This window comes from Hoplias malabaricus, chromosome 17, assembly GCF_029633855.1.
Source record: "Hoplias malabaricus isolate fHopMal1 chromosome 17, fHopMal1.hap1, whole genome shotgun sequence".
NCBI classification, from domain to species: Eukaryota; Metazoa; Chordata; class Actinopteri; order Characiformes; family Erythrinidae; genus Hoplias; species Hoplias malabaricus.
The window spans coordinates 27,632,385-27,644,537 of NC_089816.1; the positions used below are offsets into that span (position 1 = coordinate 27,632,385).

Here is a 12,153-nt window from a genome sequence, read left to right on the forward strand (position 1 = left end):
TTTAAAATGGAAATGGCTTATTATGTGTTTGTTGGGCTCAGTTATACTGTTCTTGCAGTTATTCCATATTCAGGTACTGGGGGTATCTAGAATGTGCAATTTTGGAAGCATGTTGTGATGTAACTTGATATTGTTTTGGTTTCAAGCTCATATTGGAATATGACAGATGTGAGCTACATGTAGGCTCTAGAACCTAAACCTGAAATTGTTTGGAGTTTTTTGGGTTGTGTTTTTTCCTAGTGACAAATATCCTTGGGAGACTGTATCCTTTTCCTTTGGCTTTTGTATCCTTTACTTTAGCCTCTTATAAATTTACTCATTCTGCATTTCTATAAATCCAATCAAAATGTTTGTCTTATTATGAATGGAGGAAAACGCTGAAAGGCATATAATGTTTTAAGAATTTATTTAAATTCGCAATTAGTAAAGCAGTTGACCTCTAACCCCTCGTACTAACTGGTAACAACATATTTGTGCTCAAGTGATTTCTATTTAAACTTGCATGGCAGGGTATAACCAATGCTCAGAACTGTTACTCAATAACTAACATTTTTTTAATCATAATGATTTAGTTTATCGTCATGATTATGCCGATGAACCTCTTTGTGAATAAATACAATAGCAAGCGAGTTTAGTGGCATGTTGGCCAGGCCTGTACCTAACTACAGGATGGCAAATTAACACCAGCAACCAGATAAAAGCCTGAAATATTCATCAGAACTCACAGATGCTGATTAAATACATAATGATCAATTAGCATAGATTATTGCTGATGTCATTAAATGGGAAGATGCAGTGCCGCTAAATAGAAAGATGTTGCTCGGTCATGATTATCATTTCATTAATAAAACCTGTGAAATCCTAGTGCTGTGTAGAATAAATGACAAAAGAAATGGGATTTTATCTGATCTATTTTCTTGCATTACACAGGTTGTTTGTGTGGATCCTTTACTCCAGTTCTTTTGATCTTTTAGCATAGTGAAATTTTAGAGTTCATACCCTTTTAAATGCTTCAATCCTTGCTACTCCATTCTAGGTCCAGCAAGTTGAATACACTGGTGACTAAACTTCATGAATTCTTGGATTATTCTCCAGAGGAGGAAAGTGCTGCACCCCAATTTAATGAAATCTCTCGTGGTAAGTGTTAATTAAATGTTATAGCTTTAGATCATATATCCACTGCTGATTAGTTTTTGTATAGTTGACACTACTTGAATCCAGATGTTAAATTCAAATTTATTCTGTTTTCACTTACAGGTAAAATGGCCACCTGTAATACAAACATTAATGAACAAGTAATGGAAAAGGTACTTATTTAAATTGGTTGAAATGGCTTTATGAAATATATTTGTAAAGGTGTACAGTAGTCAACTAGCCAATGATAAGGCTAACTAGTTAAGAGACTGTGTGTAACTTATTATAGTCTGTAGCTATTGTTTATGGGATATTTTTTATATATTTCTGTAGCCTGGCTGTTCCACTGATGTTATGAAGGCCAGTTCGCGCTCAAAGAGGTGAGTGTTTATTAGCCACTGTGAAGGGATAATTCTATTTCATATAAATAATATTATTCCTACACCATGGGAACAGCATGTGTTTTTGTAAATGGAATATAAAAACAGCAACCTCAGACAGCTCTGCATAAAAAAGAACATCATACTTCTGTTATGAATATAGTCACATGGGTTTAGGAGGACTTTGTATTATCATTCCCACTTAACACAGCCTGCCGCTGCATGATGAAATGCAACCTGAAACACCAGTACAGAATGATACACGGAGCCAATCTGAATGCAACTGGCCAAATCCTGATCGTGAGGCCAGTTTAACTCACTGAAAGTATCAGGCTTTCTGTCAACATGTCCGTGGAGTATCTGTGGCTGAGATTAGGCCTAACTCTTGACATTGTTTTGTACACAGTGTGTGTACAGTTGACTGGCACATTTGCTGTCCAGATCTGTGTCTTTGGTAGTTAAATACATTTTCAAAAAGCAAGATAAAAATGTTTTTCATGACCAAATGTAATTGCACTTTAATATACTTAATATTAGACATGAGTGAAATTTTTGAAGCTCTCAGTCATGCCCTGGGTCAATGATGCACTCTGTTCCACTAGTTTTGACTTTCACTTTATCCATTCTCACTACTCATCAGATTGATCTATTCTGAAAGGAAACCAGGTGCTATGCAATTAAACTAACCAAGTCTCCACAACATATTTCTGCTTCCTTTTTTCATTGATAACGTTAGGAAACCTGCTGTTGTTACCAAACATGTGGAGGTAAATGAATCAGAATCTGCAAGTGAAGTGGAACAAGCTTCTGTTGTAGATGACACTAATGACAGCAACTTTGATATTGATGAGTTACCAGCAGGTAAGTGGATGCTGCACACTGGCCAGTTTACGCTGTGGTTATTCTGGCCTGGTTATCCCTCATTTCTGTGCTTCATTTGTCCAGACACTGTAGTAGTGAAGCCAGAACCAGTCAGTAATGAAGGAAAAGATGACTTCAGAGGTCCAGAGTTCCGTAACAGAGGGAGTAAAGTTAAAGATGAAATTCCACGAAAGTATCCTGGTAAGTCAGTGTTTAGGAGGAAATTTTGAGTGTATTGTGATTGCTTATTATTAAATTAATTTCCAGTTTAAGGCCAGGCCCTGTCCATAAATACACAGGGAAATGTTGTCCTTTCATCCACATGTAAACTGCATTTTAGGCCACAGATCTAAACAGACATTTTGGAAAACTTGAGGATGTATATAGAAACTACATGTTCAGTGTCGTCATGTAGACTGGAGTTTTGGGCTTGTAGGGTAAAGAGTGTGTGCGCTCATCTCACTTTGATGTCGGCATGCACACCATTGGCCACTTGTTTACATGAAGTGATTATGTTCATGGCAGGTTCAGCCAAAATAATACTGTTGTTATAAGACTTCTAATTTGCATACATGGCTTTATGGTTAATGTTATATTGCCTCGTGCTGGTTTGGCATGATCTGCGTCACTTAACGGCATGTTTTTTGTTGTTGTCTTTTCCCAGATGAACCTCTTCAAGAGATTGTCAATTGCACTGCATGTGGGAAGCAGGTCAATCATTTTCATAGAGACTCTGTCTTTCAGCATCCTGCTCTCAAAGTTCTTATCTGCAAGGTGTGTGTATATATGTATTTTATGTTCACACAAAAACTTTTAGTCTTTTATTTATTTTGTGGAAATGAACCATGCCATGTCCTCCCAGTCATGTTTTAGGTATTACATGAGTGATGACATTAGTAAGGACGAGGATGGTATGGATGAACAATGCAGGTCAGTGCGGTGTTATTTATTTATTTTTAAATTAGTTTAAATTAGTTTAGATATAGATACGCCACCCAAATATACAAAAACTTTGTGTAGGAATTGGATATTACATGTTAGAAAACATTTATACCTGATGTTAAATGGTAGTAACAGTTGATGCTGCCCTGTGCTCTAGGTAGAGCCCTGAAATTATAGTAGGTCATTTGGCAGTAGCGTCAGTTTGACATATTATAAAAATATAACTCTACTTAATAAGTTCCTGAATAAAATTGTATTGCATAAACAGGTTTGCTTGACCATACGTGAGGAAATTACCTATATGTAATATATTTAAATTTGTACCTTTAGGTGGTGTGCAGAGGGAGGCAACCTCCTTTGTTGTGACTACTGCAGCAATGCATTTTGCAAAAAATGCATTCAGCGTAACCTTGGCAGGAAGGAGCTCTCCAAAATAATGAGTGAAGATAACAAGTGGTATTGCTATGTGTGCCGTCCAGAGCCTCTTCAGGACATTGTTGCAGCATGTGAGAAGGTTCTACACAATCTAGAAAGTATGAAAAAGCCTAAAGGAGAGAGTGACAAATCCAAGCGTGAGTCTTTAAAGCACAAGCATGGGAAAAGTCAAACGGCAGTCACAAATGGAAAAGACCTTAATTCTGATGGAGCTGGAACACTTTCTTTTTCCTACAAAATGTTGACAGTTCCAAAAGAACTCCTCAAGAAAACAAAGAAACTCATTGAGACAACAAATGGCTTGAATAGCACATTTGTGCAGTTCATACAGCAGGCCTCGGCCCATCACGGAAACAGTGTTGTCAGGTACAGGCACTTGAAAGCATTTAAGTCTGTTTTGGCTGATCTGAAAAAGGTGCATGCAACTTTGGAAGAGTCACTGGAGGTAGAATTCAGAGACCTAGAGGTCCAGAATGGAGAGAAGCGTGGGTTACCAGACAGTCAAGCTCTAAATAAAGTGGCCCCCAGCACACAAAATCCTAATCAGTGTAATGAAAAGGAGCATGCTTTAGATAACACTATGGACTGCACTTCAGTTCCTTCTGAAGATTATGTAGACAGTAAAGATCAGGTTCCAGCAGATACAGAAATGAAGGAGAATCTTTGTATTTCAGAAGGTAAAACAGAGAACACTTCAACAGAATGTGAAACCAAAGAAATAATAAATTCTGAGGTTGAACCTGACCATGATGACGGCTCTGCATCAGCTGGTGAAACCTCTCTTGACAAAGACATCGTCTCTGTACCGCCATCTGTCCCTGAAGAGCTCTTTGAGATGGTCGAGAGTCTCGCAGGTTGTGTGAAACAAGAGAATGAGAGCAACGCTGTTAATGCTGATGATGGTTCAATGTCCAATGAAGATTCAGAAGAACCTGAAAGGAATTCTGGTAGTTTGGGTAAAAAACTTGTTGTGAAGTTAACCCCTGTGCCTCTGAAAATTACTATTAAAAGAGATGAAAGCAAAGACAAATCTAAAGAGAAAGATGGTGCGGTGTCACCAGATGATGGCACAGATATCAGACGTTCCCCCAGGATGAAAACCACTCCATTGCGCAAGTCATCTGAGGGAAAGAGCAAGAACAAATCTGATGAATCAACAACCATTGATAATGATGTTAACAGTCCAGAGATTCCAGCTTCTGGTCCCTTTGACTCAGACTCTGATGAAGTCCCTGAGGTCCTCCGCCAGACAGAGGAACGCGGGGCCAGCTCGGATGAGCATGAGGCAGAGCACAATGGAAAGTTCTCCACTGATGGTGATAAAAACAAAAAGTCATCATCTCAATCGTCTATTAGGAAAACAACAGCAAAGCGTAAGCTTAATGTAAGCTCCTCAGATACAGATCAAGATGCAAAGTCCTCCAAAGCCAAGAAAAAGCTCAGCAAGAAAAAGAAGGGTAGAGAATCAGAATCTTCAAATCATGATTCTGACCTTGAGAAGGAGATCAAACGACTGAGCAAACTGGATACTAAGAAATCAACCAAGGCAAGCAAGAAGCAGGAAGATGAGAAGGAGGTTACAAAAGAGCACAAGGAGGTTAAAACAGAGGATAAGAACAGTAAAAAAGAGGACAAGGAAGGTAAAAAAGGTCCCAAGAGGTCATTTGAGCGGGTTCGGCGGTCACAGAGGGCTAAAGGGAATGCCACAAAAGATTTGTCATTTGATGAGGACGAAGAGGAGGAGCAGGCTGAAAATTCTGGAGAGGAAAGTGGTGATCAGCAAAAGATAAAACCCATAGTTGAGTCTATTGTGGCTGGCATTGATGCTTTCCAACAGTCTTCAGGTAAGTGCACTGAATTAAACATGTTCTTAACCCATTAATGAAGTTGATTAGGCTGTGTTTTTGTTAACAAGCCTGAATGTGGACTGTCTGTGGTTGACCCTAAGGTTGTATTGCAATCAATATTAATTGCAAAACGAGGAGTGATATAATTTTGTAATTGTTAGAAGAAAATGTGAAAATATTCCTGTTTTTGAGTCGTTCATAGGTGGGATTATATGTAATGGTTTTTGTAATGAACATCTGGTTCATGGACGTTCCGTTTTAATCATTAATTAATTATTGCTTGATCAGGCGATGAAGCTGGAACCAAAGATGAACCGTGCCAGATGATTGATGATGAAGATGACCCCGAGAATAGGTATGAAGTCCTTTGTAACCATTATTTTTATTCATGTAATCACATATTTAGTGGTTGAGTGATTGATCTCAAATGGCTAGTCATAGCCTCATTTCTCTGCAAATGTGAATTAAAGGATAATTATTTTTTATTGCATTTTAATTTCATGTACAAACATGTCCTTCATGTCCAGACTGAGGGCACAGAATGTATTATACACTGCAAACTTAATTGTGCCCAGTGGTCTCAATTGAATATTGAGATTCAGGTCATTTATGGTCCAAACAGAAGATTGTTTGTGTCCTGATGAATGAGACTTAGTTTGGTATTGTGCATGTACAGCAGAATGTGGACAAAAATAACAAAACGCAAGGAGAGTTTTTTTTTAAATTGTAGTTGTACAAATGAAAATAGAGGGGGGAAAACTTGATAAGGGGAATATGGATAAAATGCAGAAATGTGTTTGGTCTTTAAACAAGAGAAGAATTACACAGGGTCTATCACTATAAATAGTATAGTATTTTAAGGTTTGATGGAAAGATCCATTTCTCACCACCTCAGAATATGGTTTGGGTGATCCAATCATATTCTGATCACAGTGTATCTTGGGAGTGATTACACCTGACTTTTTCATGTAGACAAGTTGTGTGAATATGAACTGATCAACAAAATTAATATTAATGCCAGACCCACAGCTTTGACTTTCTTAATCATTTAGTATTTTCTGTGTTTTCTTTTTTCATATCTGAATTTGTCTTTTAACAGTCTTTCTCATCATTGTTTAGTTTTTATTCATTCATGAAGGTGGTAATGCATTTGGTCATAGTCTTGTCCTTTATTATTGTAATATGTTACTTATTATTTAGTTTATTTAGTTATTCATTTCTGATATTTTACCAATGAGACTAAGAACAGCAGGTTGAAACGAAATAAGTCAGCCTTTAAAAAAACTGAAGGTGTTTGTGAAAGAAGCCTTTATTCCAAATTGCAAGTTGTAATTAGTCCTTTATTAATTACATTGCTGCTTCTTGGCCCTGACACTTGTACATTTTTAAGTACGGGAACATTATTGTGACTTCAACAGGGTTGTCATAGACAAACAATACTTGTCCTTGGAGATTGTAACATACTATTTGGGTCACTGAGCAGTTTCTCCTTGAGTCTAGTTTTACTGTATACAATAACATATCTACATGCTATGTATTAAGTGATCTTGCTTATTCTAAGCATCTAGACCTTCTTTTCTTTATATCTTTTTTTTTTTTTTTTTTTTTTTTTTTTTTTTTTTTTTTGTGAACATCTAATAGGCTATATGGTCCTGAGTGGAAAGTTTTTATATCAAAGGCCTTGTATATTTTATGCAGTCTATGAGTTTAAAATGCAGAACAAACATTTTTTTGAGCTTGTTGCACATTTCCTTAAGCTACTTTAAAATTTTCAATGATTACATGTTCTGTGATACAGTTTGTTAAATTCGGGAGACATTTAATAATAATTTTTCTCAATATTTCTCTCTTTTTCCAAGAATTGCAAAGAAGATGCTGCTAGCTCAGATCAAAGCTAATTACTCATCTGGAGATGCCACATCCTCTGAGGATGAAGATGGCGACAAAGATGATGTGAAGACTTCAAATAAAGTAAAAGATGACGAAGACGAGGATGAAGACAGAGGTCAGAAAATTGGATTTTAAAGTTGTGTATGTCACTTCTGTAAACTGCCACAGTGCTTTACTTTATCATGTGGTGGACATATAAAATCTGCAGTTTCTTCATGATCCCACATGTAGCATGTGTCATAAGAGCTTGTTGATAGCATGTCTGTGTCCCCCTTGCAGAGGACGAAGAGGAGACATCGGACTCTGGTTCAGATGTGGACGTAAAGAAAAGTGGGCGGAGACACAATCTGCTTCGCAAGAAGCTGACTCTTAGTGAGGGTGAATCTGATGACGAAAAAACAGCCAAGACTAAGAAAGAGGTGAAAAAGAAAGTAAGACGGAAAGGTCAGTGTCTTCTAAGCCACATAGCGCACAGGCACACCATAGAAGCTTGCACATACATTAGTGTTGTAAAATATGGAATAAAATCAAATAGTTTTGTTGAGTGTAACCAGTCATTTCACATGTAAAGCATATTAGCCATAATTGTAAAGCATTTAAGACCAGCTGAAAACTCCAGCGATGTAAGGCTGCTCCTCTCAACTTGTACTCTACGCACACACCCTGTTTTGGATCGAGTAGCTTGTTAGCAAGCTTGTAAACTGAGATTTTCTACAGTATTGGGTAGGGTGTACATGTAAACACCTAGTCAATGACTTGTTTTAGGGTATACAGGGGATTCCCATGTGTATGCTTGTGTATATGTTCATTATTCACGTCAGTTCAAATTATCATAAAATGATTTTTCACTAGTTAGCTTAAATTTGTCAATCTCTGTTTTGATCTGTGAAGTGGGCAGTGATGACTCTGACGATTCAGACTTCAAGAAGTCAGGCTCAAGTTCCAATAGTGAGTCAGCATTGAGTGCAGCAGTCAGTGAAGATGAAGATGAAGGCCAGGAAAAGAGGCGAACACGGTGAGAGTGGCTTGAGGACCATAATACATGAAGATCCACAAAAACCCTGGGAAATTTGCATTGTTTATTTTACATTTTTAAATAAGCTAATTTGATTTGAAAGCATGATGAATACTTTTTGGAACTTCTCTAGGTCTTCCAAAAAAGCTGAAAAAGAAAAAGGAAGGAGTTACAAGAAGGAAAAAAAGAAAAAAAGACGACGCATTAAGGTTCAAGACTCTTCCTCTAGTGACAAGGTACTGTTGATGTACTTGCACTACAGTGTCCTGTGTGGTCTCAAGTGTGTCTGTTTTCATTCAGTGTGTCTAATGTACTGCTCTTTTCTCTTCAGAGTGGAGAAGAAAATGAGGAAGACGGCGATGGGGATGGGGATGACAAGGGAACTCCCAAGGGCCGCAAGAAAATCCGCAAGATTCTCAAGGATGACAAGCTGCGCTCAGAGACCCAGAATGCCTTAAAAGAAGAAGAGGAGAGGAGGAAGCGCATAGCTGAAAGGGAGCAGCTGAGAGAAAAACTACGAGAGGTGTGTTGGCTTAACACCAACTTGCAGATGTGTTGTTTGGTTGAATTGTAATTGGAAAGAAAACACCTTCACATGAATTCGCATGTTTGATCAGTGTGGATCTGTAAACATTTAAACTGCTTGGTTTGATTGTCGTTGCATTCTAATGGATTCTTAATGTTTTTTAGACCATTGTGGTGGAAGAGTCTTCACAGGTCACTTGCCCCATTACTACTAAGCTGGTGCTTGATGAGGATGAGGAAACCAAGGAGCCACTTGTCCAAGTCCACAGGAACATGGTAACCAAGCTGAAGCCTCACCAAGTAGATGGTGAGTTAAGATGCTTATATTTTCCAGTTTACACTGTTCTGTCCTCTTGGGTACAAAGCCTTGGTCATGATATGTATTGTGCTAGCAACATCATTGGGATACTGGCCATATATATTCTGAAGCCACCCTGAACTCCTACCCAAAAATACATATCTGAGATCTCCTTCCCATTTTAAACTTCATAGGCATGGGCCGTCCTAGCAAATGTAGACCCGCCAAGAGATGAATGTAAATTAATCAAATTTAAAGCGCAAATGCTGAAATGTGCCAAGTGATATGTCTAACAAAATACTGGTCAACAAATCAGTTCTAGTGTTTATAGGCCCTAAAATATATGAACAGTTTAAAAATATAATTTTTGTTTTGTTGTTTTTCAGGTGTACAGTTTATATGGGATTGCTGCTGTGAATCTGTGAAAAAGGTTAAGAAGTCTGAAGGCTCTGGCTGTATCCTTGCTCACTGCATGGGTCTTGGTAAAACCCTTCAGGTAAGGCAAAGTCACACTTGCATTGGTAATGATTTGTCCTCTGACAAATAAAAGTTGTCATTCACAAAGGGTTTTTTTTATTTGTTCTTGCTGCTGCTGTTTTTTTGTAGTTCAGATATACATGATTCTTTTTACACTGTACATCCATATATTAAGTTGTTTCATGTCTTCGATTTACTGTGCTGACCTTTGTGAGTACTGACCAATGATATTATGAGCTGTTGCTGCTTTGTTCTCCAAAGTCAGGCAGAATCTGATGCAAATGGGAGCTCTGGTTTGCTTGTCTGCTCATAAACTAATGATGCTGTTAGGAAGTTGTTATCTAAATCAGTAGTTTACCATAGTTACACAAGTGTGCTGTTCTTCTCTCATCCTGCAGGTGGTGACGTTCCTCCACACCATGCTCCTGTGTGAGAAACTGGAATTCACCACAGCTCTTGTGGTGTGCCCTCTGAACACTGTTCTCAACTGGCTCAATGAGTTTGAGAAGTGGCAGGAGGGCATGAAGGATGAAGAGAGTTTGGAGGTAGAGATGTGGAATTGTGTCATATATAGACTTACTCTTCCTCACTGCACTGTGGGATATCTCTGAATCGTGAAATGAAATATACACCTGAGATGTATGGATGCATTAAAGCCACAGTTCTTTTCAGTCATGTATTACTTATTCATCTCTGTATTTGAGAGTCAAATTAGGACCCTGTCATTGGACACAAGGTACCTGCTGCTGCTGTCTGCTCACTGTGTTTTTTGTGTGTAAGGTGACTGAGTTGGCCACAGTGAAGAGACCTCAGGAGCGAGCCCTTGCCCTGCAGCGATGGCAGGAGGATGGCGGCGTCATGATCATGGGCTACGAAATGTACCGTAACCTCACACAGGGCCGCAACATCAAGAGCAAGAAACTTAAAGAAACATTCCAGAAAACGCTTGTTGACCCAGGTACACTATGATCTTGAGGAAAAAAAAACTTCTGGAGCCATGTTTTCCGACTGCAAAAAAAACAAGGCTGTTTTTCAATGTTAATTCTTTGCAGGAACGTCACTGCAAATCCTATGCTGATGTTCCACAATTGGTCTCAGTTGAGTTAGTAACATGATCCAGACGTTGTCACTGAAGTTTACTTCTTTTGCCTCCTTTCCGTCCTTGTAGGTCCAGACTTTGTTATTTGTGATGAAGGACACGTGTTGAAGAATGAAGCTTCAGCCGTGTCTAAAGCCATGAACTCCATTAGAACTCGGCGAAGAGTGATACTCACAGGAACACCTCTTCAGAACAACCTGATTGAGTGTGAGTGGGGAGGTCCTATTTTAGCTCTTCTACACCTTAGATGGTTTCTGTTGTAAATGTCTGTAAATGCTTGGCTGAAGTAAAAAAAAAAACTAATGTTTTGTGAAATAATAGATTCACTGTGGGTTTGATTGGTCCCCTATTTTAATCCCCACCAAATGTATGTAACGTATGTAACTGTTCACTGCGTTCCAATATATGCCTGATGTGAATGTGTACCTAAACTCTCCTCCAGATTACTGCTTTGTTTTTGAGTTTGTTGCTGTATGGCATACAGGTTTGGCAGTAGAGATCAGAATGTATGAATATCACAAAAATTCTGAAAACTAGGCCTGATTAGCAAGTTATTCTTCTTTATTTATTTTTTGCATTTTTTTTGTTCTCACCACGACCCTGAAATGGATTAAGCAGCAAAGATGATGTTTTCTAGTTCTTGTTTATTTTACATTTCAACGTATTATTATAATTAAAACTGTTGCCTGAGGCAGCTCAATGTCAAATAAACAAAAATACTTATTTGGAATGCCTTTTTACATTTATTTGCCCAAGTTCAACTGATAAACTTTCATTCTTTTTTCAGATCACTGCATGGTAAACTTCATCAAGGAGAACTTGCTGGGTTCACAGAAGGAGTTCAGGAATCGCTTCATTAACCCCATTCAGAATGGTCAGTGTGCTGACTCCACACTAGTTGACGTACGCATTATGAAGAAACGGGCACACATCCTCTATGAGATGTTGGCTGGATGCGTCCAAGTAAGTTTGCGTCTCTGTTTGCAGGAGTCATTGGAGAATCCTGGAAATAAAAAAACATTGATAGGGCTTATAGAAGTTGGCATGTAGTCAGACATGGTACAATTGACCTTATAATCACATGCTTTTGACTTAATTTGGACAACGATTTCCCTCACAAAATAATTTAGCATGGTTTGGGCAGCCTTCTGTTGGTTGTTGGTGGGTGTTTAGAGAGAATTGTTTAGCTGAATATTGTATGGTCAGATTTTAAATGGAATATGAGCCAAAATAAATCAGTGTTTATTAGT

General features: G+C 38.2%; 1 protein-coding gene across 2 annotated transcripts in view; it reads left to right on the forward strand.

The window, feature by feature from the left end:
- atrx (ATRX chromatin remodeler) overlaps positions 1 to 12,153 on the forward strand; it is a 39,804-nt gene that overhangs the window by 8,208 nt on the left and 19,443 nt on the right. For both annotated transcript variants that reach the window (XM_066648442.1, XM_066648443.1), the window contains exons 2-21: positions 1,037 to 1,137; positions 1,258 to 1,307; positions 1,468 to 1,514; positions 2,251 to 2,375; positions 2,460 to 2,576; positions 3,040 to 3,149; positions 3,238 to 3,305; positions 3,648 to 5,596; positions 5,888 to 5,954; positions 7,459 to 7,604; positions 7,769 to 7,933; positions 8,381 to 8,504; positions 8,638 to 8,740; positions 8,836 to 9,027; positions 9,195 to 9,336; positions 9,714 to 9,823; positions 10,203 to 10,349; positions 10,585 to 10,762; positions 10,973 to 11,110; positions 11,691 to 11,866. In XM_066648442.1, coding sequence (XP_066504539.1) covers positions 1,037 to 1,137; positions 1,258 to 1,307; positions 1,468 to 1,514; positions 2,251 to 2,375; positions 2,460 to 2,576; positions 3,040 to 3,149; positions 3,238 to 3,305; positions 3,648 to 5,596; positions 5,888 to 5,954; positions 7,459 to 7,604; positions 7,769 to 7,933; positions 8,381 to 8,504; positions 8,638 to 8,740; positions 8,836 to 9,027; positions 9,195 to 9,336; positions 9,714 to 9,823; positions 10,203 to 10,349; positions 10,585 to 10,762; positions 10,973 to 11,110; positions 11,691 to 11,866 — 4,255 coding nt within the window. The remainder of the gene's footprint in view (positions 1 to 1,036; positions 1,138 to 1,257; positions 1,308 to 1,467; positions 1,515 to 2,250; positions 2,376 to 2,459; positions 2,577 to 3,039; positions 3,150 to 3,237; positions 3,306 to 3,647; positions 5,597 to 5,887; positions 5,955 to 7,458; positions 7,605 to 7,768; positions 7,934 to 8,380; positions 8,505 to 8,637; positions 8,741 to 8,835; positions 9,028 to 9,194; positions 9,337 to 9,713; positions 9,824 to 10,202; positions 10,350 to 10,584; positions 10,763 to 10,972; positions 11,111 to 11,690; positions 11,867 to 12,153) is intronic.